We start from the raw sequence: 27,088 nt of genomic DNA, 5'->3' as shown, positions 1-27,088 counted from the left end.
AGACTGAGTGTGAACGAATGTGGCCTTTTTTGTCTTTTCTTAGCACTTTGCGCACATGGGTGGGAGATGCTATTTTGTGTGGCAGGGTGGCGACGGGAACGGGTGAAGGTAGCAAGTATGACTATGTACATGTGTATTTATGTATTTGTCTGTATATGTACGTTGAAATGTATAGGTATGTATATGTGCGTGTGTGGATGTTTATGTATGTACATGTGTATGTGGGTGGGTTGGGCCAATTGTTTCGTGTTTCCTTGCGCTACCTCACTAATGCGGGAGACGGCGATTAAGGATAATGATAAATATGAATGAATTCCAACATTATAATATAGTATTTGAAAGGCTTAAGACCTGTATCTCTTGTATTAATTTTGCTTGAATTGTGCCTCTTTTGTTATAAAAAGGTTTAAATGAGAACTAAAACATAGGAAAGGATAAATTCAAACAGCAACAGACTATTGGGTCATGATAATGATGAATTTTATGATTATGGTAAAGAACAGAAACTGGATTCATGTGGTTAGATAAGAAAGACACTGATTTTACTGAAGTCTGTAAATTTTTTATATGATTAAGATTGAAAAATTTAGGCATTGCTGTGAGATGGAATAAATGTATGATTGGTACTGATTTTAACTAATATGATGGGCAATTCACTTCATATGTTAATAATCCTGTTGAACAAGTACTTTGCCTCATTGAGGTAAAATGTGTGCCTGCGAGTTTGTATGTTGCTACTAGTAAAATCAGATGAATTTATCCTTAAGTAGTTTGTTAGTTTGTTGGAAAATTCAAGTTTTAGGACCCATGGAGACATAAGAGGTTTGTAAAATATACTGTACCATTCCCCCGTTTCATTTTAGTCCCATTAGCAATGCTTTAATGTAGGTATCGTAAGAGTTTATTGAAAACCCTATCATCACAAGCTTAGCATGCAGGTAAAAGGTGAATTGGGTGGGGTCACACTAACTGTCGGTTTAAGTTTAACCCAGGGTACAAATTGGACAATTTCAAGGGCTCATGAAACATATGTGCACAGGTGTTTCACAGCAAATATGATGAATGCTCCAGGTTGGGTTTAGACTGAGTTGTGCCACATATTTGAAAGGGTTTAACTTGGAACTTGACCTACCTCAAAGACAAGAAAATTCAGCCTTTGACCTGACAAGCACTAAATAGCTGCCCAAGCAACTCAGAATACCTCATTATATATAAACACTTGAGACAACACGTTCCTGACAAACTCTAGTTATACATTCTTGTTAGTGCCAAGGACATCACATCCTGCATTTCTACAAAAATGGATTCTGATCAACAGAACCCTTCTTTCCCATGATGTAATTACCATAAAAAAGATACTTAGTACTTACTATTCAATATCTGCACTTCCCCCATGTACATATTTATACACACAAGGCTCCACCAGGTAAACTAAGTTGGATTCCTGAGTGTTGCAGGAGTTTCATGTGTGGAATTGATTTTAGGAGAGAAAGTATCACACACAGTGTTGTGATTAAAAGTAAGGTTAATAGGTTCAGCAGGGTTGGGGAACAGTTAGTGTGTGAGTATGGTGTGGAAAATTGAAGGAAGTGAAAAATTTTAGATATATGGTCGTGGCCATGGAAGCAGAAGTTTGGGAGGGAGCGAAGGTTGTGGGAATGCTGACGAAAGTGTGGAAAGAACATTATCTGGGAGGAACAGTAGTTCCTACAATATTATATTGATGCAAGGCTGGGGCTTTAGATTAGACTGTTTGGAGGATAGTGGATGTGTTGGAAAACCCCCTTACACCACAATATGTGGTGTAAGGGGGTTTGAAAAGGTAATGAAACCCTAAGATAGGTGTGGTAACGAAAAGTGGTTGAGAGAGCAGTTGTGCTGAAATGGTTTGTAAATATGGGGGTGTGAGTGAGGAAATGTTAACAAAAGAGGACATATGTCTGCAATAGAAAGCTCAAGAAGAGTGGGGAGACTAAATTGGAAGAATGGAGTGAAAAAGATATGGAGTGATTGGGGCCAGAACATGCAGGAGGGTGAAAGGTGTGCACGGGATAGAGTGAATTGGAATGATGAGGTTTATTGGGGTTGACATGCTGTCATTGGACTGAACCAGGGCATGTGAAGCATTCAGGGTAAATTGTGGAAAGTTCTGTAGGGCCTAGTTGTTTATAGGGAGCTGTGGTTTTGGTACATTACATATGGCAGCTAGAGAATGGGTGCGAGTGGCTATGGCCTTTTTTTTTTTGTCCATTTCTGGTGCTAACGCACTAAAGTGGGATATGGCTGTCAAGTATTAAAAGATTTGAATATCTGCTTACGTATAATTGCAAAATTACAAAATTGGTCTTGCTTTCTTGAATTGTCATATTGTGAGATTCACCTTTCAGTATTTCTCTCGTACAGTAATATATCACACCTGAAGATGCAGATGCATTATATATATTTTTTGAGATTTGCTGTGATTCTGAATAATCATTAGTGATGGTAATTCTGCATATTGTTTCAAATGCATAAAGAACTATTTTAGATATATCAAATCAATAAATGAATTTCCTTTATATGGGTTAGGTGTTCATTTTTTCTTAGATGGACAGGTGACTCAACTACAGGGGCAGTCCATTAGTGTTTAACTTTTTACATCCTCAGTTATGTTTGATTTCCAAGAATGTGAATCTCATGTTTTTCAAGTATAGAAAATGATTTTAACCGTGCAGTTTCTTAGATATGCTCATAATAGAATCGCTAACAAAATTGTATTTTGTTATACTGTCGCTGATAATATATAAAAGTTTTGGAATTCAGTCAGAAAACATTACAAATTATGTGATCGTCAAGCAGGTTGCCACAGCTAAGGTTTTAGTTTACTGTGGCCAAAAACAGTTGTTGATTGTTATGCTTTGTTTTATGAGAAGTCTTTCCATATCAAAATGTGTGGTTCATGAAAAGTTTTAGATAACAGCAAGATTATAAAGGTTTGTAAATACCAGCTGTACCAGCTTATATGCATTTTTTCAAGGACTCCTGCACAGCTTTTCCTTCTTCAACCTGATCCAAAGACATTGTGAAGTAATTCAGGATTATCTGCTTGGTCCTGTAAATTTATCTATAAGCCACTAGCTTGCCTTCGTAGAAAACTCAAAAGAATGTGCTGTCATTAGGGGGGAAGTTATTCTCTGTCAGCTAAGGCTTTAGAAGGCTGTCTTGAAACAAGGGGTGCAAAATTTGTCTCAAGGAATTTGTTGCCTTGATAGATTTACTTTAGGAGTAGTTTAGGGGTTAAGAATGTCAGCATGCCCTTAAAGTGAGGTTTGAATAATCCTGTACTTAAGTTTGTTGTAAATTGATTTTTGTCATATTAAAACTTGGTTTAAGAAGACTGTTGAGTAAATATTACCCATTTCCGCTTAACCAGATTTAATGTTTTAAGATTTTTTTTTAGTAAATTTTTACTGGTCTATCACATCCTCCCCAGTCTTTTGTCCCTTTCGTTCTCGTTGTGAAATTGGGGATGTAAATTTTCAAGATGAAATAATAAGTATGATTGAATGATGTATGGTGACTAACAAAGTGAGTTGATACTATACTAGGTTAATTTATGGAGATGTTTATGTAACATGGAGTTTGTGGTGGGAAATGCACTTTTTAAAAAGCCTAAATGTTCATGTTTCACTTCATAACTGTGCTTGGGTAGGAACAGTATCTATTGACTGGGAGCGCAGTATGTGGTTATTAGTGATTGACTGGAAAATTGTAAAAAGAAAGAAAATGATAAGTCAATGTAAGTAGTTTAGTTTTAATGAGAAAAAGTAATTCAGCAATCCTAACATATGTAAGATAGTTCTGTTACCACTTAAGCACTTGTGCCTGCAAGCGTCATTGTATCCTGCATGTATACCACAAAGTTGGCTTATTCATATGTTGCTTATGTAAGCATGGCATACATAGGGATTGCATTGTCATCTGTCCATCTCAAAAATTTAAATGACTTGAAACTTTGTGCTGTTATTCCTCTGGTTTAAGTTTTGCCTGAGTTGTGCCTTTTCATAGAGGGATTAATCCTGAACATTACCTGGCTTCTTTGGCAGTGGAACTTGATTCTTTTGTTTTTAGTAGTTTTTTTCAAACAGCACATACACTTTCACTTTATTTCTCATTTAATAACTTTTCCGCACTCTAGGCAAAAGATCTATCATGGGACACGCATAAGGTTTTGATCACTTGTCTTATCCTTGAATTTGTGACTGTAATTACATATCTAGCTAGTAATGGTACTGTATTTTTGTTGACAGGGAACTATGAAACTACCGTAGATTAGATATGTTCTTGTTCAGCACCATTTGGGAATTTCGGATATTTTTAAGTGCACTTTTTTCTTTTTTTTTTTAATCAGGGAACTGCATTCATAACTATCTGGTCTTTAGATTATTTTAGAATGATATACTCTGATGCCTCTTTTCACCAGCACATTTGACCGACACTTGGGATTGATCTGTTAGTTATCTGTTATCAAGAGGTTCTAATTTGATAAATGAAGCTGCATTTGACCTGACCCCTCACTAGTCTAGTCATACTTATGATGTATATTTTACACAGTTGTTCCTTAGCATGTGAATTATGGTTTTTCTTCTGTTATGCATCTTTCGTTAAGGTGAACCTGAAAAAACACGCATAGACAGGGGAGAGGTCATATGGTCTTTATGCAAACATTGTTACAAAAATCAGATGAGATTTCCTCAATTTTTGGAATAACATTTCGTTTAGTGGTTGGCATGAGCTGGAATGGGCTCATGGTTTTAGTGTAATTAGCGGGGGAATGAGTTGCAACTAGTTTGGCTTGTCTTTATGACACTGTTGCTTTTTGGTGCTGCGATTTCCAATGCATTTTCCTTTTTTGTATGCTCTTTTACTTATATGTATGCCTTTGAAGAATTTCATATGAAGTTTTGACTTTTTTCCTGATCTAGAACTGGTAAGCTGTTAAAAGTTACTTTTCCACAAAAAAGAAGTTTTTAGAAAATAAAACTGAGCTGGAGAGTCCCTGACCTGTTGTGTAAGATAATTTTAAGACCATCCATGATTTTGTGAAGTGAGGTGTAATTGTTCAGTTATGTTTTTCATTAATTGATTGATACATAAGGGTTGTAATTATTTACCACGTCTTAGAAATAGCACCATGACCCTCTTTTTAGCAATTTCTTCATAGAACAAGAAACTTCCAAAGGCACCATTTTTACATGAAATTGTAAGTGACAATAACAAGGCCTGTATAGAATTCCTTCATTTTCTTTGAGAACTGCACTTTCTTGGATAAAGATTTGTTAATGCTCTAAAATTAGATACTCAATTTCCGGGATCTGAGCAGATGAACATCTGGGCATGGAATTTACTATGAAGTTGTCAGAGTGAAAACACTGTCAAACTTTGCAATATAATGAATTAAAGCGAATGTTAGGTACATTGTACACTTTTCTGGCAAGACTTATCATGAAAGGTTTGGAAACATGCACACCAGCTTCCATTGTTCCTTTTGTTGCTATATCCACTCCCAGGTGTTTGAAATGTTTGAAGAGTCATGATTGATGAGTTCAAAGTAACACCAGTTTATTACAGAATTAGTAGATATCTATACATGAAAGTGGTAAAAGGCAAATTTATTGATGGTTTTACCTTGTAAGGCTATGATGCTTTCGTCATTTGTGACATGGCACTTTTTATAGTCAAACCGTATAGTGCAGAAAATGACTTTTTCTCTTAAAGTATGTATAATTTTTATTCAAAATCGTATATCTGTATCATAGTGCCAGATCGAATAGGAAGACAAACTTGGAATATGATGTCTTTCATAAACAGTATTAGTGACTGTCAGAACATCTTGATATGGGAAAAGTGCTATTTTGCCAACTAGATTAGATGAAATTGGTATGTGATAATTTTTCATGATATTTCCTTTGAATGTGATTGTATTTGATGTCTGATCTCTCTTGTGTCTCATGGTAGTGTTGTTGACTATTGTTTTTGATGTCTTTGGTCTCTTTTGTGCCTCTGATGGTGGCATTGACAATGCTGCATAGTTTTTCCTTGAGACATTAATAGTAGTGTGAGCATTTATATCCTGTGTTCTTTTTGGAGATGGTATTCATGCTCCTGCCAGATGATTTTAACACGTAGTTGAAGACATTCAGAACTGTATTAGGATTGCAAGATTGAATTACTTATTCTGAACTGTGTTATGATTGCAAGATTGAATTACCTTTTCTGAACATTGTTATGGTTGCAAAATTTAATTACTTATGCTTTACTAGTGTTGCTGTTTGGTCTGTATGTTGTTGAACAAAAAATACATGCTCTTCAGGAGTTTGGATGATGCTCCCATCCTCTCTCATATCTTTAATTTGGATTGGAATTGTTCAGTAGTTTTATTATCCACAGTTTGCCGCAGGTTGTATGTATTTCTCGCTTCAAATATGTTGAAACGGGTATTTCCTCTCATTAGTTTTGGATGTCATTGCTTTGGATCATATTTAGGCTTTCAACTAATTTTAATTGTAGAATGGTTAAAAATGATTTCTTTGCATCTATTCAGTTGGTGAAATGCCTTTTGTTGCTTTTTTTTTTTCTTTTTTTTTTGGAATAGCGCCGTTATACCCTTTCATGCAATTTTAAGGAATATGTGAGATTGCAGTGTTCTGGGTTCGAAAATGCTGCCTGGTTGAATTGTTGACCCTTAATGGTATGAGAGGGGACAGCATTGTTAAATGTGAAATTTTTACAATATAATGAAAGTAGGCAGTGCCGTTGAAAGGGATTTTTTTTTGTGTGTGTGAGAAGGCCCGACATAAGCATTTCATTGTTTAATTTAGCATAGACAAGGCTTCATTTATATAATTAGTGTCACAACATAACCTAATTTCTATAGTGATGAACTTCCATTGGCTTTGACTTATGGAAGATCAGTAGAAAATGAGCTAATGTGAAACCTGAAGAGCTGTGTAAGAGTTTGAAAGTTGTTGCTAGACCCATACCATTATATTATGGTATATACTTTACATATAATATTTATTGAATACACTTGCTTAACATAACTTTTTGATGTACAGACAACCGGTAAAGTATCATTATACTTTCGATGTCATACTATATACAACAAACGAAAGAAACTAAGCAAAGGTTGCAACTTGTCATGTTGGTATCCCTGTGTATGCCTTATTTGGGTAAACGTAGATGTGGCAGTGATACATGTATCTTTGTATGCTTATTTGTATAAGATGTAATTAATATGGTGTCATTGTGATTGTGGATCATAAAAAGGCAATATAGACCATGTGGGAAACAGACACATTATATGATTATTTGTTTTTTAGCTTACCTCAATAATGGATGTTAGAGGACATCTGGAACTTCAGTAAGTGACTGAAGACACCTGAATGAGGTTTGCCTTGAATAATAATGAAAAAGGAAATGAATGGATAAACTGGCAACGGGGATGCCTGTGAGTTGACAACCAGTGCATCATATAAGACAATTGCATACTGAAATCATATAATGCCAATTGTAAATCATTGACAAGACAGAAACCAAAAGTGTTCAGAAATGGTTTATTCATGAATATTTGGTGTAGTTGCTGTTGGCACCTGTGTCTTGGTAGTGACGAACCCAGTGTGATACTGGGTGTTGACACACCAGCCTTTGTGAAATTTCCCGAAAGCTATACCCCTCCCTGTGAAGGGTGACAATAGTTGCTCACACACCTTATGAACACAGTAAACTCCATAATCTTCATGAGTTTATTGTATTGACTTGCATGGTGTTCCGTGTGTCAATAGCTTTGACATGTCCAATCCCTGCTGTCAGCATTTCTCGCCCTTACTGACCTCTGCATAAGAGTGATATGGCCATTCTGCAGCAGGAAGATTCATATGCTCTGATACATGTTTGGTATGATTGTGAGAATGGGTATTAAAGGTAAAGAAATAACATAACTATAAATGTTACATTACTTGATCAGGCATTTCAGAAACAGATATACCAACCCATCAAATATTACTAGACCCATATTGCTCACTCTGATATCCATATTACCCAGCTGTAATGATACTTTCCAGGCTGACTGTACATGCATGACTTGAAGTGCCACCTCTGTGATTGATATTGATTTTAAGCATACTTGGAGTATATCTGTGCTTTACTCTTACCCCATATTATTTGCATCTCATGAAATGGTTAATAATATATGCAGTATTCTCCCCCACTGAAATGTGCCTGAACCTTAATATTAATAACTTGTGAAATTTCTGCAGAAGTGATTGATTTCTGGCTGGTTTCTATGAAGCATTCTACACCTCCGTGTTAACATGCAGTTCATACTTTTTTAACTAGGTTTATTGGGTGAGAGGGATGTGTATAGGGGTTTCAGTATTGGGTTTCTCTCTAGTGATAGATATGGATAGGATAAATTTCAAAGATTCACATAGTCCATATATGTGTGTGTAGATATTTAGATTCCGATTTGGTGTACATGGAACAAGGATTCTTGTGCATCATAATAATGAGACATTAAAAATTAATTTGATTAGTAGGTGCAGAAAATTTGGTCACTTTACTGCTTTGAAAAGGGGGATATCAGTTCTACCAAACCTTTGAATTTTGATTTATTAATACTTTAAACTTGAGCATGTTGTAGTTTCAATGTAGATTAGATGTTGAAAGATGAAAAGTAGAGAATATTTACTTGCAGACCTTCGTATAATCGAAAATTCTGCAAAATTGTTTCTGATCCTGATGCTGGTTGTATTTTGATATTTTTTTGATTCTGCATCACTAAAGTTCTTGAAATTGGCAAAGTAAAATACTGTGGTAAGTAGAGGAAATGATCACACATTGGTTGCAATTTGAATTTGGGACTATATAAATTTTAAACATAAGCGAAGTAAAAGGGAATCATGGCCTATAAATTTTTGAATTTTTAACTTTTTTTGGGGTTTAGTAACATGAGACATGGTCATAATGGAATTGTAAAGTAATGATAAGTGGGAGTCAAGGGTGGTATGCTGATATTTTGCTGTGTTGATCACTTCCCCTGCATTTTGAATGTTTTGCCTTAAAGCTGCCCTGTTGCTGCCATCATGAAGCTGTAACGTAACTGAAGCAGACATCAGTGGGCATCTTGCTCCAGCTGTGTTCTTCTTGCCCAATGGTAACGTAATGAGGTAACGTAATGTCTCTAGGAAAGGTTCAGGTGGTCCATCTCCACGGACTAACGGAGACTCCTCTTTCCTCTAGGTGGCCGCTACTTCGGGAAGAATGTTGCCCACATGTAGCGCTTCGCATCGACACCAGGGTATTTATCTTGTTTACCTTATGGTCCAACTTCACAAACGGTTACCAGTATTACCATTATCGATCAACTTGAGAAGCAAAGGTCATCTGAGTGGTTCTTGCTGTTATTCTTTGCAGCATTAGCACATTAATTTAATTTTTTCCCCCAAACTTTTTGTTGTTCTCTGTTGCCCAGACATTTTCAGAGTTAATGTATAGAGCAGACTGGGCAGTTGAAATTATTGCCAACTTGCTTGTCGTGCTGGAGTGGGTTAATGATTTTGATTTGCTGCCATCATAACTTGAAGCCGTAATCCAACTTTAAGGTAAAGTACATCCACACAAACAAATCACTCCACCAAGCCCACCTCCATGAAAGCTTGCTAAAGACTCTTCTCTATTTCAGGAAACTTTTTGTTGGTGGCCTAAGTTGGGAAACTACAGAAAGTAAGTATTTTTTTCCCAAGCAAAACTTAAAATAAAAGAAATGTAATGCATTTGACTTGAATGAAATATGTTTATGATGAAAACTTTGATCAGTTCTGCTTCTGAAGGTAGTGATGCATCTTACCACTTCTGAGGTTTTAAGTTGTGATTTATATAAGTTTTTATTCAAATGAGACTAATATCGGAAATATTTTCAGAGGAGCTGCGTGAACACTTTAGCAAATATGGTGATATTGAAAGCATTAATGTAAAGACGGACCCTAATACTGGTCGCTCCAGAGGATTTGCATTCATAGTCTTCAGTGTAGGTGAAGCTGTTGACAAGGTATGTTAAAGATTATATGTTTAGCTGTATATTTATAATTTATTTTATATTATACTTGATTGCTGTTTCCTGCATCAGTGAGGTAGCACCAGGAAACAGGCGAAGAAAGATACATCCACTCGTATATACACATATATACATCGTATTTCAATGTCAAAAAGTGGAAACAGGAAGGAGTCAAGCAGGGAGCGCTCATCCTCCTCGAAGGCTCAGATTGGGATGTCTGAATGTGTGTGGATGTAACCAAAATGAGAAAAAGTAGAGATATGTAGTATGTTTGAGGAAAGAAACCTGGATGTTCTATCTGTGAGTGAAACGAAGCTCAAGGGTGAAGTGGAAGAATGGTTTGGAAAAGTCTTTGGACTAAAGTCGGGTTGGTGAGAGGACAAGAGCTTAGGAAGGAGTAGCATTAATCCTGAAGCAGGAGTTGTGGGAGTGCATGATAGAGTGCAAGAAAGTAAGTTGATATGGTTAAAGCTGAAAGTGGATGGAGAGAGTGGTGATTATTGGTGCTTATGCATCAGATCATGAGAAGAAAGATGAAAGGCAAGTGTTTTGGGAGCAGCTGAGTTAGTGTGCCAGCAGCTTTGGTGCACGGGACCCAGTATTAGTGGTGGGTGATTTAGATTCAAAGGTGAGCAGGTGAGCAATGTGGCAGTTGAGGGTATAACTGGTTTACATGTGGTATCAGTGTTGTGAATTGAAATGGTAAAGAGCTTGTAGATTTTTGTGCTGATAAAACATTGATGATTGGGAGTACCAGGTTTAAATGATTGGGAATGCTTGGCATAAAAAGAGGTATACACATTAAGTATATGTATGTGAGTAGGAGAGATTGTCAGAGGGCATTGTTAGATTGTGTTAATTGATAGGCATGTAAAAGAAGAGACTACTGATGTTGATATGCGAGAGGGGCAGCTGGAGGGATGTCTGATCACAATCTTGTGGAGGCGAAGGTGAAGATTTGTAAAAGTTTTCAAAAAAGAAAAGCTAATGTTGGGGAGAAGAGAGTAAGTGAGCTTGGAAATGATACGTGTGTGGAAGTAACAGGAGAGATTGATTAGAGTGGCAAAAGATGAGGGTAAATGACGAGAGGGGAGTGGGTGAGGAATGGGATGTATTTAGGGAAGCAGTGATAGCATATGCAAAAGATGCATATGGCATGAGAAAGGTTGGGAGGTGGGCAGATTAGATAGGGTAGTGAGTGGTGGGATGAAGAAGTAACGTTAGTGAAAGAGAAGAGAGAGACGTATGGATGATACATTCAAGAAATGAGTGTGAATGACTGGGAGATGTATGAGAGGCAGGAGGTCAAGAGGAAGATGCAAGGGTTGAAAAAGAGGGTGTTTTGAAATGGTTTGGTCACATGGAGAGAATGAGTGAGGAAAGATTAACAAAGAGGATATATGTGTCAGAGGTGGAGGGAACAAGAAGTGGGAGACCAAATTGGAGGTGGAAAGATGGAGTGAAAAAGATTTTGAGTGATTGGGGCCTGAACATGCAGGAGGGTGAAAGGTGTGCACATCCAGGCCCCACAGACCTTTCCATGGTTTACCCCAGATGCTTCACATTCCCCGGTTCAATCCATTGACAGCATGTCAACCCTGGTATACCACATCGTTCCAATTCCCTTTATTCCTAACACGCCTTTCACCCTCCTGTATGTTCAGGCCCCCTATCGCTCAAAATCTTTTACACTCCATCCTTCCACCTCCAATTTGGTCTCCTGCTTCTCCTTATTCCCTCCATCTTTAACACATATCCTCTTTATCAGTCTTTCCTTACTCATTCTCCCCATGTGTCCAAACCCTTTCAACACACCCTCTTCTGCTCTCTCAACCACACTCCTTTTATTACTTACTCGATCAAACCACCTCGCACCACATACTGACCTCAAACATTTCATTTCCAACACATCTACCCTCCTCTGCACCACTCCATCTATAGCCCATGCCTCACATCCATATAACTTTGTTGGAACCACTATTCCTTCAAACATACCCTTCAAACATACTCAGAGATAATGATCTTGCCCTCCACACATTCTTCAATGCTCCTAAAACCTTCACTCCCTCCTACACCCTGTGACTAACTTCAGCTTCCATGGTTCCGTCTGCTGCCAAGTCCACTCCCAGATATCTAAAACACTTCATTTCCTCCAGTTTTTCTCCATTCAAACTTACATCCTAATTAACTTGTCCCCCAACCCTACTGAACCTGATAACCTTGCTCTTATTCACATTTACTTTCAGGTTTCTTCTTTCACACACCTTACCAAACTCAGTCACCAGATTCTGCTGTTTCTTGCCTGAATCAGCCTCCAGTGCTTTATCATCAGTGAACAACAACTGAAGCACTTCCCGGGCCCTCTCATCCACAACACACTGCATACTTGCCTGTCTCCAAAACACTTGCATTCACCTCCCTAACTGTCCTCTTTATAAACAAACTAAACAACTATGGAGACATCACGCACCCATGCTGCAAACTGACTTTCACTGGGACCAGTTGCTATCCTCTTTTCCTACTCGTACACATGCCTTACATCCTTGGTGAAGACTTTCCACCACTTAGCAACTTAGCTCCCACACCATATATTCTTAAACCTTCCACAAAGCATCTCTATCCGGATACCCTATCATATGCCTTCTCCAGATGCATAAATTCTACATATAAATCCAGATATTTTTTTAAGTATTTCTCATACATTCTTCAAAGCAAACACCTGAGTCACACATCCTCTACCACTTATAAAACCACATTGCTCTTTCCCCAATCTGATGCTTTGTACATGCCTTTACCCTCAATCAGTACCCTCCCACATAATTTCCCAGGAATACTCGACAAACTGATGCCCCAGTAATTTGAACACTTACCTTTATCCCCCATGTACATTGGCGTTATGCATGCATTTCGCCGATCCTCAGGCACTTCACCATGATCCACACACACTGAATATCCTTATCAACAACAAAGTTGCCCCCTTTTTTATTTGATGAATTTCACTGCACTACCATCCAATTCTGCTGCCTTGCCTGCTTCCATCTTCCACAAAACTTTTACTACCTCTTCTTTGTCGCCAAACCATTCTCCCTTACCCTTTCACTTTGCACGCCACCCCGACCAAAGCACCTGATATCTGCCACTCTATCACCAAACATTCAACAGACCTTCAAAATATTCACTCCATCTCCTCGTTGCTTCATTGCTAGTTATTACCTCCCCATTTCCCCCTTTCACCGATGTTCCCATTTGTTCTCGTCTTGCGCACTTTATTTACCTCTTTCCAAAACATCTTTTTATTTTCCCAAAAATTTAATGATACTCTCTCACCCCAACTCACATTTGCCCTCTTTTTCTCCTCTTGTACCTTTGTCTTGACCTCCTGCCTCTTTCTTTTATATGTTTCCCAGACATTTGCACTATTTCCCTGCAAAAGTCCTCCAAACACCTCTCTTTTTCGCTAACAATCTTACTTCATCCCACTATTCACTACCATTTCTAATCTGCCCACCTGCATCTTTTGTGCAGGCCATCACTGCTTCCCTAAATACATCCCATTCCTCCCCCACTCCTCTTGTCATTTGCTCTCACCTTTTGCCATTCTGCACTAGTTTCTCCTTGTACTTCCTCACACAAGTCTCCTTCCCAAGTTCACTTACTCTCACCTTTCTCTTCTCCCCAATGTTCTTTTCTTAAAACCTCGACAAATCTTCACCTTCGCCTCATCAAATTAGTGATCAGACATCCCTCCAGCTGCCTCTCTCGGCACAATAACGTCCAAAAGTCTTTCTTTTACACGCCTATCAATTAACACGTAGTCCAATAACACCCTCAGGCCTTCTCTCCCACTCGCATAAATATACTTATTTACATGTATACTTAGATTTGTATGTAGCATTTATGGATCTGGAGAAGGCATATGATAGAGTTGATAGAGATGCTCTGTGGAAGGTATTAAGAATATATGGTGTGGGAGGCAAGTTGTTAGAAGCAGTGAAAAGTTTTTATCGAGGATGTAAGGCATGTGTACGTGTAGGAAGAGAGGAAAGTGATTGGTTCTCAGTGAATGTAGGTTTGCGGCAGGGGTGTGTGATGTCTCCATGGTTGTTTAATTTGTTTATGGATGGGGTTGTTAGGGAGGTGAATGCAAGAGTTTTGGAAAGAGGGGCAAGTATGAAGTCTGTTGGGGATGAGAGAGCTTGGGAAGTGAGTCAGTTGTTGTTCGCTGATGATACAGCGCTGGTGGCTGATTCATGTGAGAAACTGCAGAAGCTGGTGACTGAATTTGGTAAAGTGTGTGAAAGAAGAAAGTTAAATGTGAATAAGAGCAAGGTTATTAGGTACAGTAGGGTTGAGGGTCAAGTCAATTGGGAGGTGAGTTTGAATGGAGAAAAACTGGAGGAAGTGAAGTGTTTTAGATATCTGGGAGTGGATCTGGCAGCGGATGGAACCATGGAAGCGGAAGTGGATCATAGGGTGGGGGAGGGGGCGAAAATTCTGGGAGCCTTGAAGAATGTGTGGAAGTCGAGAAAATTATCTCGGAAAGCAAAAATGGGTATGTTTGAAGGAATAGTGGTTCCAACAATGTTGTATGGTTGCGAGGCGTGGGCTATGGATAGAGTTGTGCACAGGAGGATGGATGTGCTGGAAATGAGATGTTTGAGGACAATGTGTGGTGTGAGGTGGTTTGATCGAGTAAGTAACGTAAGGGTAAGAGAGATGTGTGGAAATAAAAAGAGCGTGGTTGAGAGAGCAGAAGAGGGTGTTTTGAAATGGTTTGGGCACATGGAGAGAATGAGTGAGGAAAGATTGACCAAGAGGATATATGTGTCGGAGATGGAGGGAACGAGGAGAAGAGGGAGACCAAATTGGAGGTGGAAAGATGGAGTGAAAAAGATTTTGTGTGATCGGGGCCTGAACATGCAGGAGGGTGAAAGGAGGGCAAGGAATAGAGTGAATTGGAGCGATGTGGTATACCGGGGTTGATGTGCTGTCAGTGGATTGAATCAGGGCATGTGAAGCGTCTGGGGTAAACCATGGAAAGCTGTTTAGGTATGTATATTTGCGTGTGTGGACGTATGTATATACATGTGTATGGGGGTGGGTTGGGCCATTTCTTTCGTCTGTTTCCTTGCGCTACCTGGCAAAAGCGGGAGACAGCGACAAAAAGAAAAAAAAAAAAAGTTTTTTCATACATATTTGCCATTTCCTGCACTAGTGAGGTAGCGTTAAGAACAGAGGAGTGAGCTTTAGAGGGAATATCCTCACTTGGCCCTTTTCTGGTCCTCATTTTGGAAAATCAAAAATGAGAGGGGACGATTTCCAGCTCCCCACTCCCTCCCCTCTTAGTCGCCTTTTACGACACGCCCAGAATTCGTGGAAAGTATTCTTTTTTTTTTTTTTTTTTTTTAGATATCTGGGAGTGGACTTAGCATTTCTTTCTCCTCTATCCCTTGGGATAAAGTGAAGTGTGTCAGATATCTGGGAGGGGACTTAGCAGCAGATGGAACCATGGAAGCGGAAGTAAGATACAGGGTGGGGGAGGGGGCGAAGGTTCTGGGAGCGTTGAATAATATGTGGAGGCCGAGAACGTTATCTCAAAGAGCAAAAATGGGTATGATCGAAGGAATAGATGTTCCAACAGTGTTATATGGTTGTGAGGCATTGGCTATTGATAGGGTTGCGTGGAGGAGGGTGGATGTGTTGGAAATGAAATGTTTGAGGACAGTATGTTGTGCGAGGTGTTTTGATTGAGTATGAAATGAAAGGGTAAGAGAAATGTGTGGTAATAACTGTGGTTGAGATAGCAGAAGAGGGTGTGTTAAAAAGGTTTGCACACATGGAGAGAATGAGGGGGGAAAGATTGACAAAGAGGGTATATGTGTCAGAGGTGGAGAGAAGAAGTGGGAGACCAAATTGGAGGTGGAAGGATGGCTTGAAAAAGATTTTGAGCGATTGGGTTCTGAACGTACAGGAAAGTGAAAGGAGTACAAGGAATAGAGTGAATTGGAGTGAATAAACTTTCCATGGTTTACCCTGGACACCACATGACTTGATTCAATCCATTGATAGCATGTTAACCCTGGTATACCACATCGTTCCAGTACATATGGGTGTAGTGATAGGAGAGATGAAAGCAAATTTAGGGGAAAGGATGGAGTGTGGAGGTGAGGTTTGGTGGCTAGTAGCAGGCCTGCTTGCAGATACTGTGTTGTTTATGGAGAGTGAAGAGGAGTTGTCGACGGTTGTAAGAGTGCTTTATGATGTAAGTGGAGGATTTTGACGGTGAATGCAAGTAAAAGTAAAGTAGTGGTGTTTGAAGGAAACTGTGAAAGTATAGATTTTGTAAAACCATAGAGTGAAAGAAGAAAGTGTACTAAATCTTGCTGTGGTGGTGGGGTGTGGGAGACTGCAAGAAATGAGGGAATTTAAGTATCTGGTATCTGTCTTGGGTAAGTGTTGATACGGAAGGAGAGATAAGGGAGAGAAAAGTACAGGTTAGAAGAGTCATTGGGTTTCTTAATAGAATAATGAAGTGTGGTGTAAATATGGAAGTGAAGAGAGGATTAAGGGACAGCATAGTCCTCCCAACCCAGGTGTATGCATTCAATACATGGAGGTGGAATGAGGCAGAGGTCAAGAATCCAGGTTGTGGAAATGAGGTATTTTAGAAGAGCATGTGGTCTAACTAAATGTAATGAAGAGAGATATGAAAGGTTGCATGAGAGATGTGGAATGGGAAGGAATACAAAGGGAATGGTAGAATAGGTGAAACAATTCTTTGAGGTGATTTAGGCATGTGTGAGGAATGCAAGACGGAGTTACAAGGAGTGTATGATAGTACAGTTAAATGAGTTGGTGTGAGTGGGAGGCCACCAGTGATTTGACCAAATAGGGTGGAAGAATACTGGAGGGAGAGAAACAGGAAGATTGCATTGGATGGTGTATGCAAGGGAGGCAAGTAAGGACAGGGACAAGCAGAGACACTTTTGTCTTGGCCACCCCTTGATAGGAGTTCCTGAAGGGAACGGGCATCAGAGAAATGGATAGATGGATAAACTTTTGATATATAATTTGGTTGAATATTATTGAGGAATCACTTAACTGAAGGAAAAGAACCGGATGAAAAATTGCATGAAAATATTTGTGCACAGCTGATTTTTAGATGGATGTACCTTTTGACAACTTCAGGGGTGCTAAGAGGGCTCAAATCCCTTTGCACGAAACTTAGTCTGCATGGAGTCGTTGATCATGCATATTTCCTGAAACACATCCTCGGTGCAAAGCCTCTTCACAGTGCATCACTGCATCACCCAGCAGTATCACCTTATATGACTTTCTGATAGCACTCTATTTAGTAGTGCTAAATTTATAAATATGAACATTTTATTAGCAGAAAGGATGGAGGTTTGCCACTGTGCTTTGAAGTGGAGAATGTTAACAAATGAACCCTAACACTAGAAAGTAATTTTGAATGAACTGTTTAGTAGATTTTGGGAGTATATGCATTTGTTTTTCAGAAGATAGAGATTATTGAATCACAACCAGTATTTCATCTATTCAACCTCCTTGAACTCGCTTTATAAGATATTTATGTGTAACCAGATACTGTCTTGCCATGGCGTGTGATCTGTTACTCTAAAATGTAGTGGTAGTTTGATGATGTATCTTCTTGCATATATTTTTTTTTTTTTTTTTTTATACTTTGTCGCTGTCTCCTGCGTTTGCGTTTGCATATATATGTTTTGAAAATTCATAAAGTATAAGTAACAGTAATTTTTTATGCTTTGGTTAATGTTTAGTAAATCCCTCAAGCATTAATTATCACCAGTTCTATTGGAAACGGTTATCCTTGTACTTTTGCAGTAGTTCTTTTCATAACTTGTATATCCTTAATACATACAGATGTAAAGTCTTATAATTTGAATATACTTATTACCATAGGCTTTTCCCTGATGGTTGAGCAAAGCACACTAGTAATGCATCCAAAATTGTTTTTAGCTTTTTTCTTAGATGTGGAGGTAGGCATAAAGGTGTATTATGATTCTGTCAGTAGGTGTATTATGATTCTGTCTGTTAATATGGTATATATATTGTTGCAGGTTATTGATGCTGGTGATCACGTAATAAACGGAAAGAAAGTTGATCCCAAAAAAGCAAAGGCGCGTCATGGCAAAATATTTGTTGGTGGTCTTAAGCCAGAATTATCAGACGACGACATTAAGAAATTCTTTGGTACATTTGGCAATATAATTGAGGTAGAAATGCCGTTTGATAAACAAAAGAACCAGCGCAAGGGATTCTGCTTTATCACATTTGATCAGGAAGCAGTAGTCACAGATCTCTTGAAGACTCCTAAACAAACCATCAATGGCCATGAAGTTGATGTGAAGAAAGCAACTCCGAAACCAGACTCCATGATGAGAGGTGGGATGCGTGGTGGTATGCGAGGACGTGGTGGAATGCGGGGTCGTGGCAGAGGTTGGGGCCATGGTTGGAATCAGGGAGGTTATGGTGGTTACAACCAAGGTGGCTATGGCGGTTATGGAGGATATGGTAAGGATTTGGTCATTGTTTTATAGGTTTCAGTAGGATTAAGGCTTTGTACATCTCTTCAGAAGCTGTGATGTGCTGTCCATCAAGCTGCTAAATTCTCTTATTGCCATGTGTGTATATTTCTTATGACAAGGAAAGTTTTTGCAAACGTGATTTATCATCTGCTTTTTACCACCAATCTTGATAGTCAGCAGGTGAAGACATGTCTATTAAGCTTAGGGAATTGTAATTAGTATTAATTTTTTTGCAAGCTTTGTTTCAATCCATATACAGTGTTTTAACATTATTGTGATTGCCAACAGTGACATTTGTCGTTGGTACTTTTTTGAGATACTAAGCAGTGAAAAGTTTTAATCGAGGATGTAAGGCATGTGTACGAGTAAGAAGAGAGGAAAGTAATTGGTTCCCTGTGAATGTCAGTTTGCGGCAGGGGTGTGTGATGTCTCCATGGTTGTTTAATTTGTTGATGGATGGGGTTGTTAGGAAAGTGAATGCAAGAGTTTTGGAGGGGGGCAAGTATGCAATCTATTTTGGATGAAAGGGTTTGGGAAGTGAGTCAGTTGTTGTTTGCTGATGATACAGCGCTGGTGGCTGATTCGGGTGAGAAACTGCAGAAGTTGGTGACTTGGTGACTTAGTTTGGTAAAGTGTGTGAGAAAAAAGCTGAGAGTAAATGTGAATAAGAGCAAGTATATTAGGTTCACTAGGGTTGAGGGACAGGTAAATTGGGAGGTAAGTTTAAATGTGGAGGTAGGTTTGAATGTAGAAAAACTGGAGGAAGTGAAGTGTTGTAGATGTCTGGGAGTGGATTTGGCTGTGGATGGAACCATGGAAGCAGAATTGAGTCACGGTGGAGGAGGGGGCAAAGGTTCTGGGAGCGTTGAAGAATATATGGAAGGTGAGAATGTTATGTTGGAGAGCAAAAACAGGTATGTTTGAAGGAATAGTGGTTCCAACAATGTTATATAGTTGTAAGGCATGGGCGATAGATAGGGTTGTGCGGAGGAGGGTGGATGTGTTGGAAATGAGATGTTTGAGGACAGTATGCGGTGTGAGGTTTTTTGATTAAGTAATGAAAGGGTAAGAGAGATTTGTGGTAATAGAAAGAGTGTGGTTGAGAGAGAGCAGAAGAGGGTGTATTGAAATGGTTTGGTCACATGGAGAGAATGAGTGAGGAAAGATTGACAAAGAGGATACATGTGTCAGAGGTGGAGGGAATGAGGAGTGGGAGACCAAATTGGAGATGGAAGGATGGAATGAAAAAGATTTTGAGCAATTGGGGTTTGAACATACAGGAGGGTGAAAGGTGTGTGAGGAATAGAGTGAATTGGAACAATGTGGTATGCTTGGGTGGATTTGCTGTCTATGGATTGAAGCAGGGCATGTGAAGCGTCTGGGGTAAATCATTGCAAGTTTTATGGGGCTTGGATGTGGAAAGGGAGCTGTGTTTTCTCTGCATTACACATGGCCTTTGTTTTCATTTCCTGCACTACCTCATGAGCATGTGGGGGGAGGTGGGTGTCATTGCTTGTGGCGGGGTGGTGGCAGGAATGGATGAAGGGAGCATGTATGAATATATACATGTGTATATATGTATATGTATGTGTTGAAATGTATAGGTATGTATATATGCGTATGTGGGCATTTATGTATATACATGTTTATATGGGTAGGTTGGGCCATTCTTTTGTTTCCTAGTGCTACCTTGCTAACATGGGAGACAGTGTCAAAGTATAATAGAAATATTAAAAAAAGAAGAGGAAATGGAAGGAGCCAAGTGGGAACGGCTCATCCTCCTCAAGGGCTCAGATCAGAGTGACTGAAAGTTTGCGGATGTAACCAAGAGAGGAGATTCTTCTTTTTCTTTCAAACTATTTGCCATTTCCCACGTTAGCGAGGTAGCGTTAAGAACAGAGGACTGGGCCTTGGAGGGAATATCCTCACCTGGCCCCCTTCTCTGTTCCTTGTTTTGGGGGGGGGGGGAAACGAGAGGGGAAGATTTCCAGCCCCCCGCTCCCTCCCCTTTTAGTCGCCTTCTACGACACGCAGGGAATACGTAGGAAGTATTCTTTCTCCCCTATCCCCAGGGATATATGTTGCATATTTGAGGAAAGAAACCTGGATGTTGTGGCTCTGAGTATGGGGAACCATGGTTTGGAAATGTCTTGGGAGTAAAGTCGGGTTGGTGAGAGGACAAAAGCCAAGGAAGATGTAGCACTACTCTTGAAATAGGAGGAGTGTGTGATAGTTACAGGAAGTAAATTCTAGATTGGTGTGGGTAAAACTGAAAGTGGATGGTTAGAGATGGGTGATTATTGGTGCTTATGCGCTTGGTCATTTGAAGAAAATTATGAGAGGCAAGTGTTTTGGGAGCAGCTGTGTGAGCGTGTCTAATTTTGGTGCATGTGACCAGTTATTAGTGTTGGGTGATTTAAATGCAAAGGTAAGCATTGTGGTAGTTAAGGGTATGATTGGTGCTCATGGGGAACAGATGTCAAGAATCCAGGCTGTGGAAGTGAGATACTTGAGAAGAACGTGGTGTGACTAGATGGAATAAAGAGAGAAATGAAAGGGTGTTTGAGAGGGAATGCAAGGGAATGACTTATAGATTGGGAGAATGGGTGAAGTGTAATACTTTGAGGTAGCTTATGCATGTGTAAAGAATGAAAGACTGAGTTTACAGGGAGAGTGTATGATAGTACAGTTGAATGGGTTGTTGTGAGAGGAAGACAGCATTTGACATGGGCAAATATGGTGGAGGAATTCTTGAGGGAGAAATAGTGGAAGAATGTGTGGAATGGTGTATGTGAAGGAGGCATGTTAGGGATAATTGGAGTGAGATTTTGATGTGGCCACCCCTTGATGGGAATTTTTATGGGGAACAGGCATATATGTGAGGGTGAGAGATGGTCAACGGGCATTATTAGATTACATAGTAACTGATAGGCATGTAAAAGAGACTTGGCTGCAAAGATGCTGAGAGTGGCAGCTGGTGGGATGTCTGATGAACATCTTGTGGTGGCAAAGGTGAGGATATGTAGTTTTTTTTGTAAAAGAGTAGACAATGTCACAGAGAAGAGAGTGGTGAGAGTAAGTGAGCATGGAAAAGGAGACTAGTGCGAAGAAATACCAGGAGAGATTGAGCGTAGAATGGCAAAAGGAGAGGAAATGAAGTGGGGAGTGGGTGAGGAATGGGAGTTTTTGTTTCTCAAAAAAACACCACCTTGGAATACTAGTGTTCCTCTGAAGTTGCACCTGTACTTGCTTATATTTCTGTTGAAAAACAAAAACTCTTCCTTCTCATTGGAAGTATGCGATGATAAATCCCATTTCTAAGAAATGGTGACCGTTGAGACTCCACTAACTATCGTCCTATTGCTTTGACATCTTCCATTTCCAAAGTCTTTGAATCCTTCCTCACGCATACTTAAACACCTTGAAAATCATGGTCTCTCTGACTACTAGTATGGCTTCTGTAAGGTGAGATCCATTAGATATTTTTTTATTATCTAAGGAGTTTGACAAGGTTTGGCATTGGGTCTGCCTGTAAGCTCCCTTCCTTTGGTTTCTCTTGCTCATTTTGCTCTTTCATATCTAGATTCCTGTGGCCAATCTATGTCTGTGGTGGTTGATTTATTAGCCAATCCCCTCATATCCCACATTAGAGTTGGTATACCAACCATGAAATCATGGAAGCTCCTAGTACAGAGTAGAAATATGTGAAGACGAGAAAAAAGTTAATGGTGCATGAGCTATTGCAGAAACCAACTTGGCACATCTTTCTAGAAGAGAATTGGTTAGTTATGTTAAGATTCATTCCATGTAAAATGAAAAATTGAATTAGAAATGATGATGAAATAGAATGGGAAAAAATTGTGCATTAAGTTTAGAAAAGGTAGAACTAGAAATGTTTATGGAGATGATGGAGTTGCAGAGAATGAGAAAGCAATATTAAACATAATCTTGTAGTTTTCATGTTGTGTATGATATAAAACCAAGAAGAGGTTATTAAGAGATTGCTCACTTCAAAGTATGATCTCATTGTTTTGAAAAGGAGAGACTTGGGTGTGGAAGTGCTGAGAGGGGTAGCTAGTCGGATGTCTGATAATTAAGGTTTTTGGAAGATGATTCGTTATAATTGGTTAAGGCTTTAGGAGGTGAGGAAATTATATGGATGGATAGAAGTTTGTGAAAGTGATTAAGCTTGGAAAAATGGGCTTGTGAGAAGAGATATCATGGGAGATTGGGTATAGACCAGCCAACAGTGAGAGCAAATTATGGCTGGGGAGTGGATGAGGAATGAAAAATATCAGGGAAAGTTTGCTTGCATGTAGGTAGGTAGATAGTTGGCAAGAAAAGCATTGCTTACATGTAGGTAGGTAAGATGGTTGACAGACACCCAGAGAGGTATATTAGTGGTTACTACTGACTGATGGCAGTGTGGTGAACCAGCACTTCGCTGGTTATCAAGTTGCACTCCTCAGACCCAGGTAGCTGTCTTTCTGCTGCAGATGTGGACTGCGGTCATTCTTTCAGCAATCATATGATCTCTCCTAGTCGCACATAACACTTGACAACATGTACCTCATACATCTCGCTTTTTGTAATTAGATTTTCCTGCTCTTGCCCAACCTTTTAGCAAAATGTTAGGAGCAGTAGATGAATAGTAGGAGTAGTTAGTAACATTAGATAGGAGCATTAGGTATGAATATTAATTTGGGAGAATAAGGTTGAAGCATTAGGTTGAGACATACAGTAATAGTTTTCCGTAAGAACATTAGGTAGGAGCCTCTTGAAACACTGTGTAAGAGTTGCTCTCTTCTATTGTCCTGTTCAGGATGAGGCAATAAAAGGGTAAGTGGCACATTGTAGTTCACCAGTTATGGAGACTTTCCATGGCCAACCTCCTTGGGGAGTTCTCAAAGGGAACTGGCATCAGACACACAGTTAGATTGCTCACATGTTTGAAAGAAGTGTGCAGAAGGTGGGAGGTGGACAAGTTAGAATACTTAGTCTGTGGTTGGATATTAAAAGAGAAAAAAGTGTAGGGGCATTATTTGTGGAGAAGAATGCCAAGAGTGAATTGGAAGGATGTGGTGTACAGATAATGACAATCTGTCCACCAGGGTGTATGAAATATTTGGGAAACAATGGAGAGGTCAGTGGGGTCTTCTTGTGGATAGGGGCCCTGGTTTTGGTGAATTTATACATAACTGCTTTAAAGGGAATGAGTAAAGGAAGCCTTTTCTACATATTTTCAGTGCTACCTTTGCTAATGCTTGGAATGGTGAATGTGTATAAAAATATACTAGTGCCTCTCCTAGCTTTGGAAGGTAGAGTTGAGGAATGAAGAAAACCCACCTTTGCACACACCAATTCTACCTGTCATGTTTTACTGTATAACTAGTGAAATTTGGTATAGAAATTTCAAATGCATTGTTTTTGAAAAGCTCAGTTTCTATTTTTTTTTTTTTTTTTTTTTTTTTTTTTTTCCAGGAGGCTATGACTATGGTGGTTATGGAGGCTACAGTGGGTATGGCGACTATGGATATGGAGGATACGGTGGTTACAATGATTATGGATATGGAAACTATGGTAAGTATCAGGCTTATGGTTAAATGCATGTGAAATTCATTCAGTATCTTTGTCATTTGCATGATTAGAAAATAAAATTTACAGAGCCTAATTTGAAATTTATTATCATTGGTGGTTCTGATCTTGGGTTCATTCTTGGTGATTAAAATTTGTCATTATTTAGATCCCCTGCATGTTGACCCAAATTAGTCTTGGATGTGCTCATTGTACTGAGTTGGTTGAATCGTCAGTTTCATCATATCCAGTCACTAAACATGCTGGGGTAAAACCTGTACTTTTAGTCGTTCACCGAGACTCATTATTTATGGCATTGTTGGCTATTACCAGGCGGGCAAGGGTACGGCGGGGGGAAGAGCCAGCACGGGCGGCAGCAGGCGAGGCACCAGCCGTACTGATTGGCGTGATCAAGGGTACGATTACAACGCCACCGCCACCTGGAACAGCGGAGACACGTACTAACACCGATCCTCCTCATTCTTCAGCTTGTCTGTCGTCTTCTACTGCTGGCTTACATGACGATGGTATGCAAAGCCAGACATGAAGATTTTAGACTATGGTGTATTAAAGACGATATCGCAGTGTGGCAAGCCAGTTCTGAAGGCTACAGTCCAAGGAAGTTCACGGGACCTGGATACTGGCTGTTCATAGATGGCCTCTTTCCAGTGGATAAAGGAGCCTTCGGTACGATAGACTGCGGAGGCATTTTCCGTGGATGTGGTGTTAGTTGACTTTGAATGTGTGCCTGCTGTGGGGGACGATCACAGTTAAGTGTCGTGGAATTTATTATTGACTGCCAGACAGTGTTCCTGTGTATGGGAGTTTGATTATATTGATGAAGAACATTTAATTTTTTTCTGTCGTGATTATGAGTTCTGAGTTCTAGATGAATTTTTTTAGATATGCACATGGCAACCTGTTGACCAAAATTTTCAGGAAGTGCTTAAATTTGTATTATTTTTTGTACTTGAAATCAATATACATGATAGCTATTTAAAATTGTTTTATTGAGCCTATTTATTTTCAGCTGTTTTGAGTATTGAAACGGATGTCTGTTGTGGTATACCCTTGAAATGTGGATGTTAAGGTAGAGAGTGGAGTTGGAACATTTGCAAGTTGATGGGAGTAAATCATTGTTTTTCGTAAGCAATCTTTTATTTTGTGTGCATGGATTCAATCTGACCATTGCCGTTTTCCAACTGCAGATATTCCAGTACTAGAAACGCTGATAACGGATTTACATCTTTTGATACGACAAGTATTTGTTTGTTATTTTCCAAGTGAAAGGAAATTGAACAGATTTATGGCCATTGACAATGCTTACCACATGCAGTGTCAAACAAGTTCCTAATTACTCGACATAATTTTTGGATTCAAAAGTAAGTACAGTGACCACACTAAATGACAAATTTGTGCCTTTTGGATTTGTATATTAATAAGACATCTGGCTTCACAGCTTGTGTTGGCGAGAATCAAGCCACCTTAACATTAAACTGCCCATGTACTGATTGCTAGCAGGTAGAAGGTACTGCTGGTGCGGTGATAAGGTGAAAGAAGACCTTCAAGCTGCATAGTCCTATAGCAAAGCCAAATTTAAATACACGAGATGAGAAACTGTCCCTACAGGTGAGTTTGATGATTATTTTTAATGTGCTATGAGCAGTACTGAATCATTCATTGTACCTTGTACAAAAGTTTTAGGAATGCATGCAGTGTGGGGATCCATAAGAATGATAAAATGTGAACTGGACCAGTTTGAAATTGACAAGTCTATGCAAAAGATGGTGATGGTGAAAGATTGGTATGAAAAGAAGTATGAATGTCAGCAAAAAATGATAGCAAGGTTAGGTTAGGAATCACTAGTGAAACATGGTATGTACCAAGAAGGTGAATTAGCTAGTTGGAGAGAAGGGATGGATGGAACTGTGATGGGTAATGCATAGAAATAGAACAATGGAGGAGGGAATGGTAGCCGGGTAAATGGTGAGCTCATGGATTATAGGAAACATAAGGCATTTTGTGAATATATACAAAGTAATATAGAAAGTAAGTAGCACTGCGTGATGTTATGTTGGTGTTGGAGAGAATTTTTCTTTGCCCTTTAGAATGTTGGTGTTGGGAGAGTGTAATTTTTCTTTTCCCTTCGGTATTAACTAGGGGAGATCTTTTATAATGCAGGGGTTAATCCCAGTCTTTGCTATATTGCAAAGGTTGTAAGTCATTTCACTTAATATGTTGGATGTTTGTAGATGTTTTTCATGTTAAAAAGTTTTCAGCACTTTACAATTTAGGACAAACTTAAACCAAGTCTCCTGAAGTCAAGATAAATAACCTACAGGATAACTGAATGATGCTGAGGTAAGTAATTCCTCTTCCAACAGTAATTACCATTTCCATATTGTCTGATATACCATAGTCTAATAACAATAGATAGCAAAAATGGGTATGTTTGAAGGAATAGTGGTTCCAACAATGTTATTTGGTTGCGAGGCGTGGGCTATGGATAGAGTTGTGTGGACTCCTGGAGGGTGGATGTGCTGGAAATGAGATGTTTGAGGACAATATGTGGTGTGAGGTGGTTTGGTCGAGTAAGTAATAATAGGGTAAGAGAGATGTGTGGTAATAAGAAGAGTGTGGTTGAGAGAGCAGCAGAGGGTGTTTTGAAATGGTTTGGCCTCATGGAGAGAATGAGCGAGGAAGTATTTACTAAGAGGATATATGTGTCAGAGGTGGGGGGAACGAGGAGAAGTGGGAGACCAAATTGGAGTTAGGAAGATGGGAGTGAAAAAGATTTTGAGTGATCGGGGCCCGAACATGCAGGAGGGTGAAATGCATGCATGGAATAGAGTGA

The 27,088-nt window shown here is 39.3% G+C and overlaps 1 protein-coding gene across 6 annotated transcripts in view; it reads left to right on the top strand.

Annotated features, from left to right (window-relative positions):
* The window catches only part of LOC139756776 (RNA-binding protein squid-like), a 35,938-nt gene extending 10,702 nt beyond the window's left edge, over positions 1-25,236 (top strand). For 3 of the 6 annotated variants that reach the window (XM_071676549.1, XM_071676552.1, XM_071676553.1), the window contains 5 exons: positions 9,722-9,762; positions 9,960-10,087; positions 18,193-18,646; positions 24,142-24,241; positions 24,558-25,236. In XM_071676549.1, the coding sequence (XP_071532650.1) occupies positions 9,722-9,762; positions 9,960-10,087; positions 18,193-18,646; positions 24,142-24,241; positions 24,558-24,699 (865 nt within the window). In that variant the 3' untranslated portion in view covers positions 24,700-25,236. The remainder of the gene's footprint in view (positions 1-9,721; positions 9,763-9,959; positions 10,088-18,192; positions 18,647-24,141; positions 24,242-24,557) is intronic. The other 3 variants (XM_071676555.1, XM_071676550.1, XM_071676551.1) reach the window with 2 other exon arrangements.
* Positions 25,237-27,088: the final 1,852 nt, after the last annotated feature.

Source organism: Panulirus ornatus, chromosome 23, assembly GCF_036320965.1.
Source record: "Panulirus ornatus isolate Po-2019 chromosome 23, ASM3632096v1, whole genome shotgun sequence".
Taxonomy (NCBI): Eukaryota; Metazoa; Arthropoda; class Malacostraca; order Decapoda; family Palinuridae; genus Panulirus; species Panulirus ornatus.
This window is presented reverse-complemented; position numbering and strand designations above follow the sequence as displayed.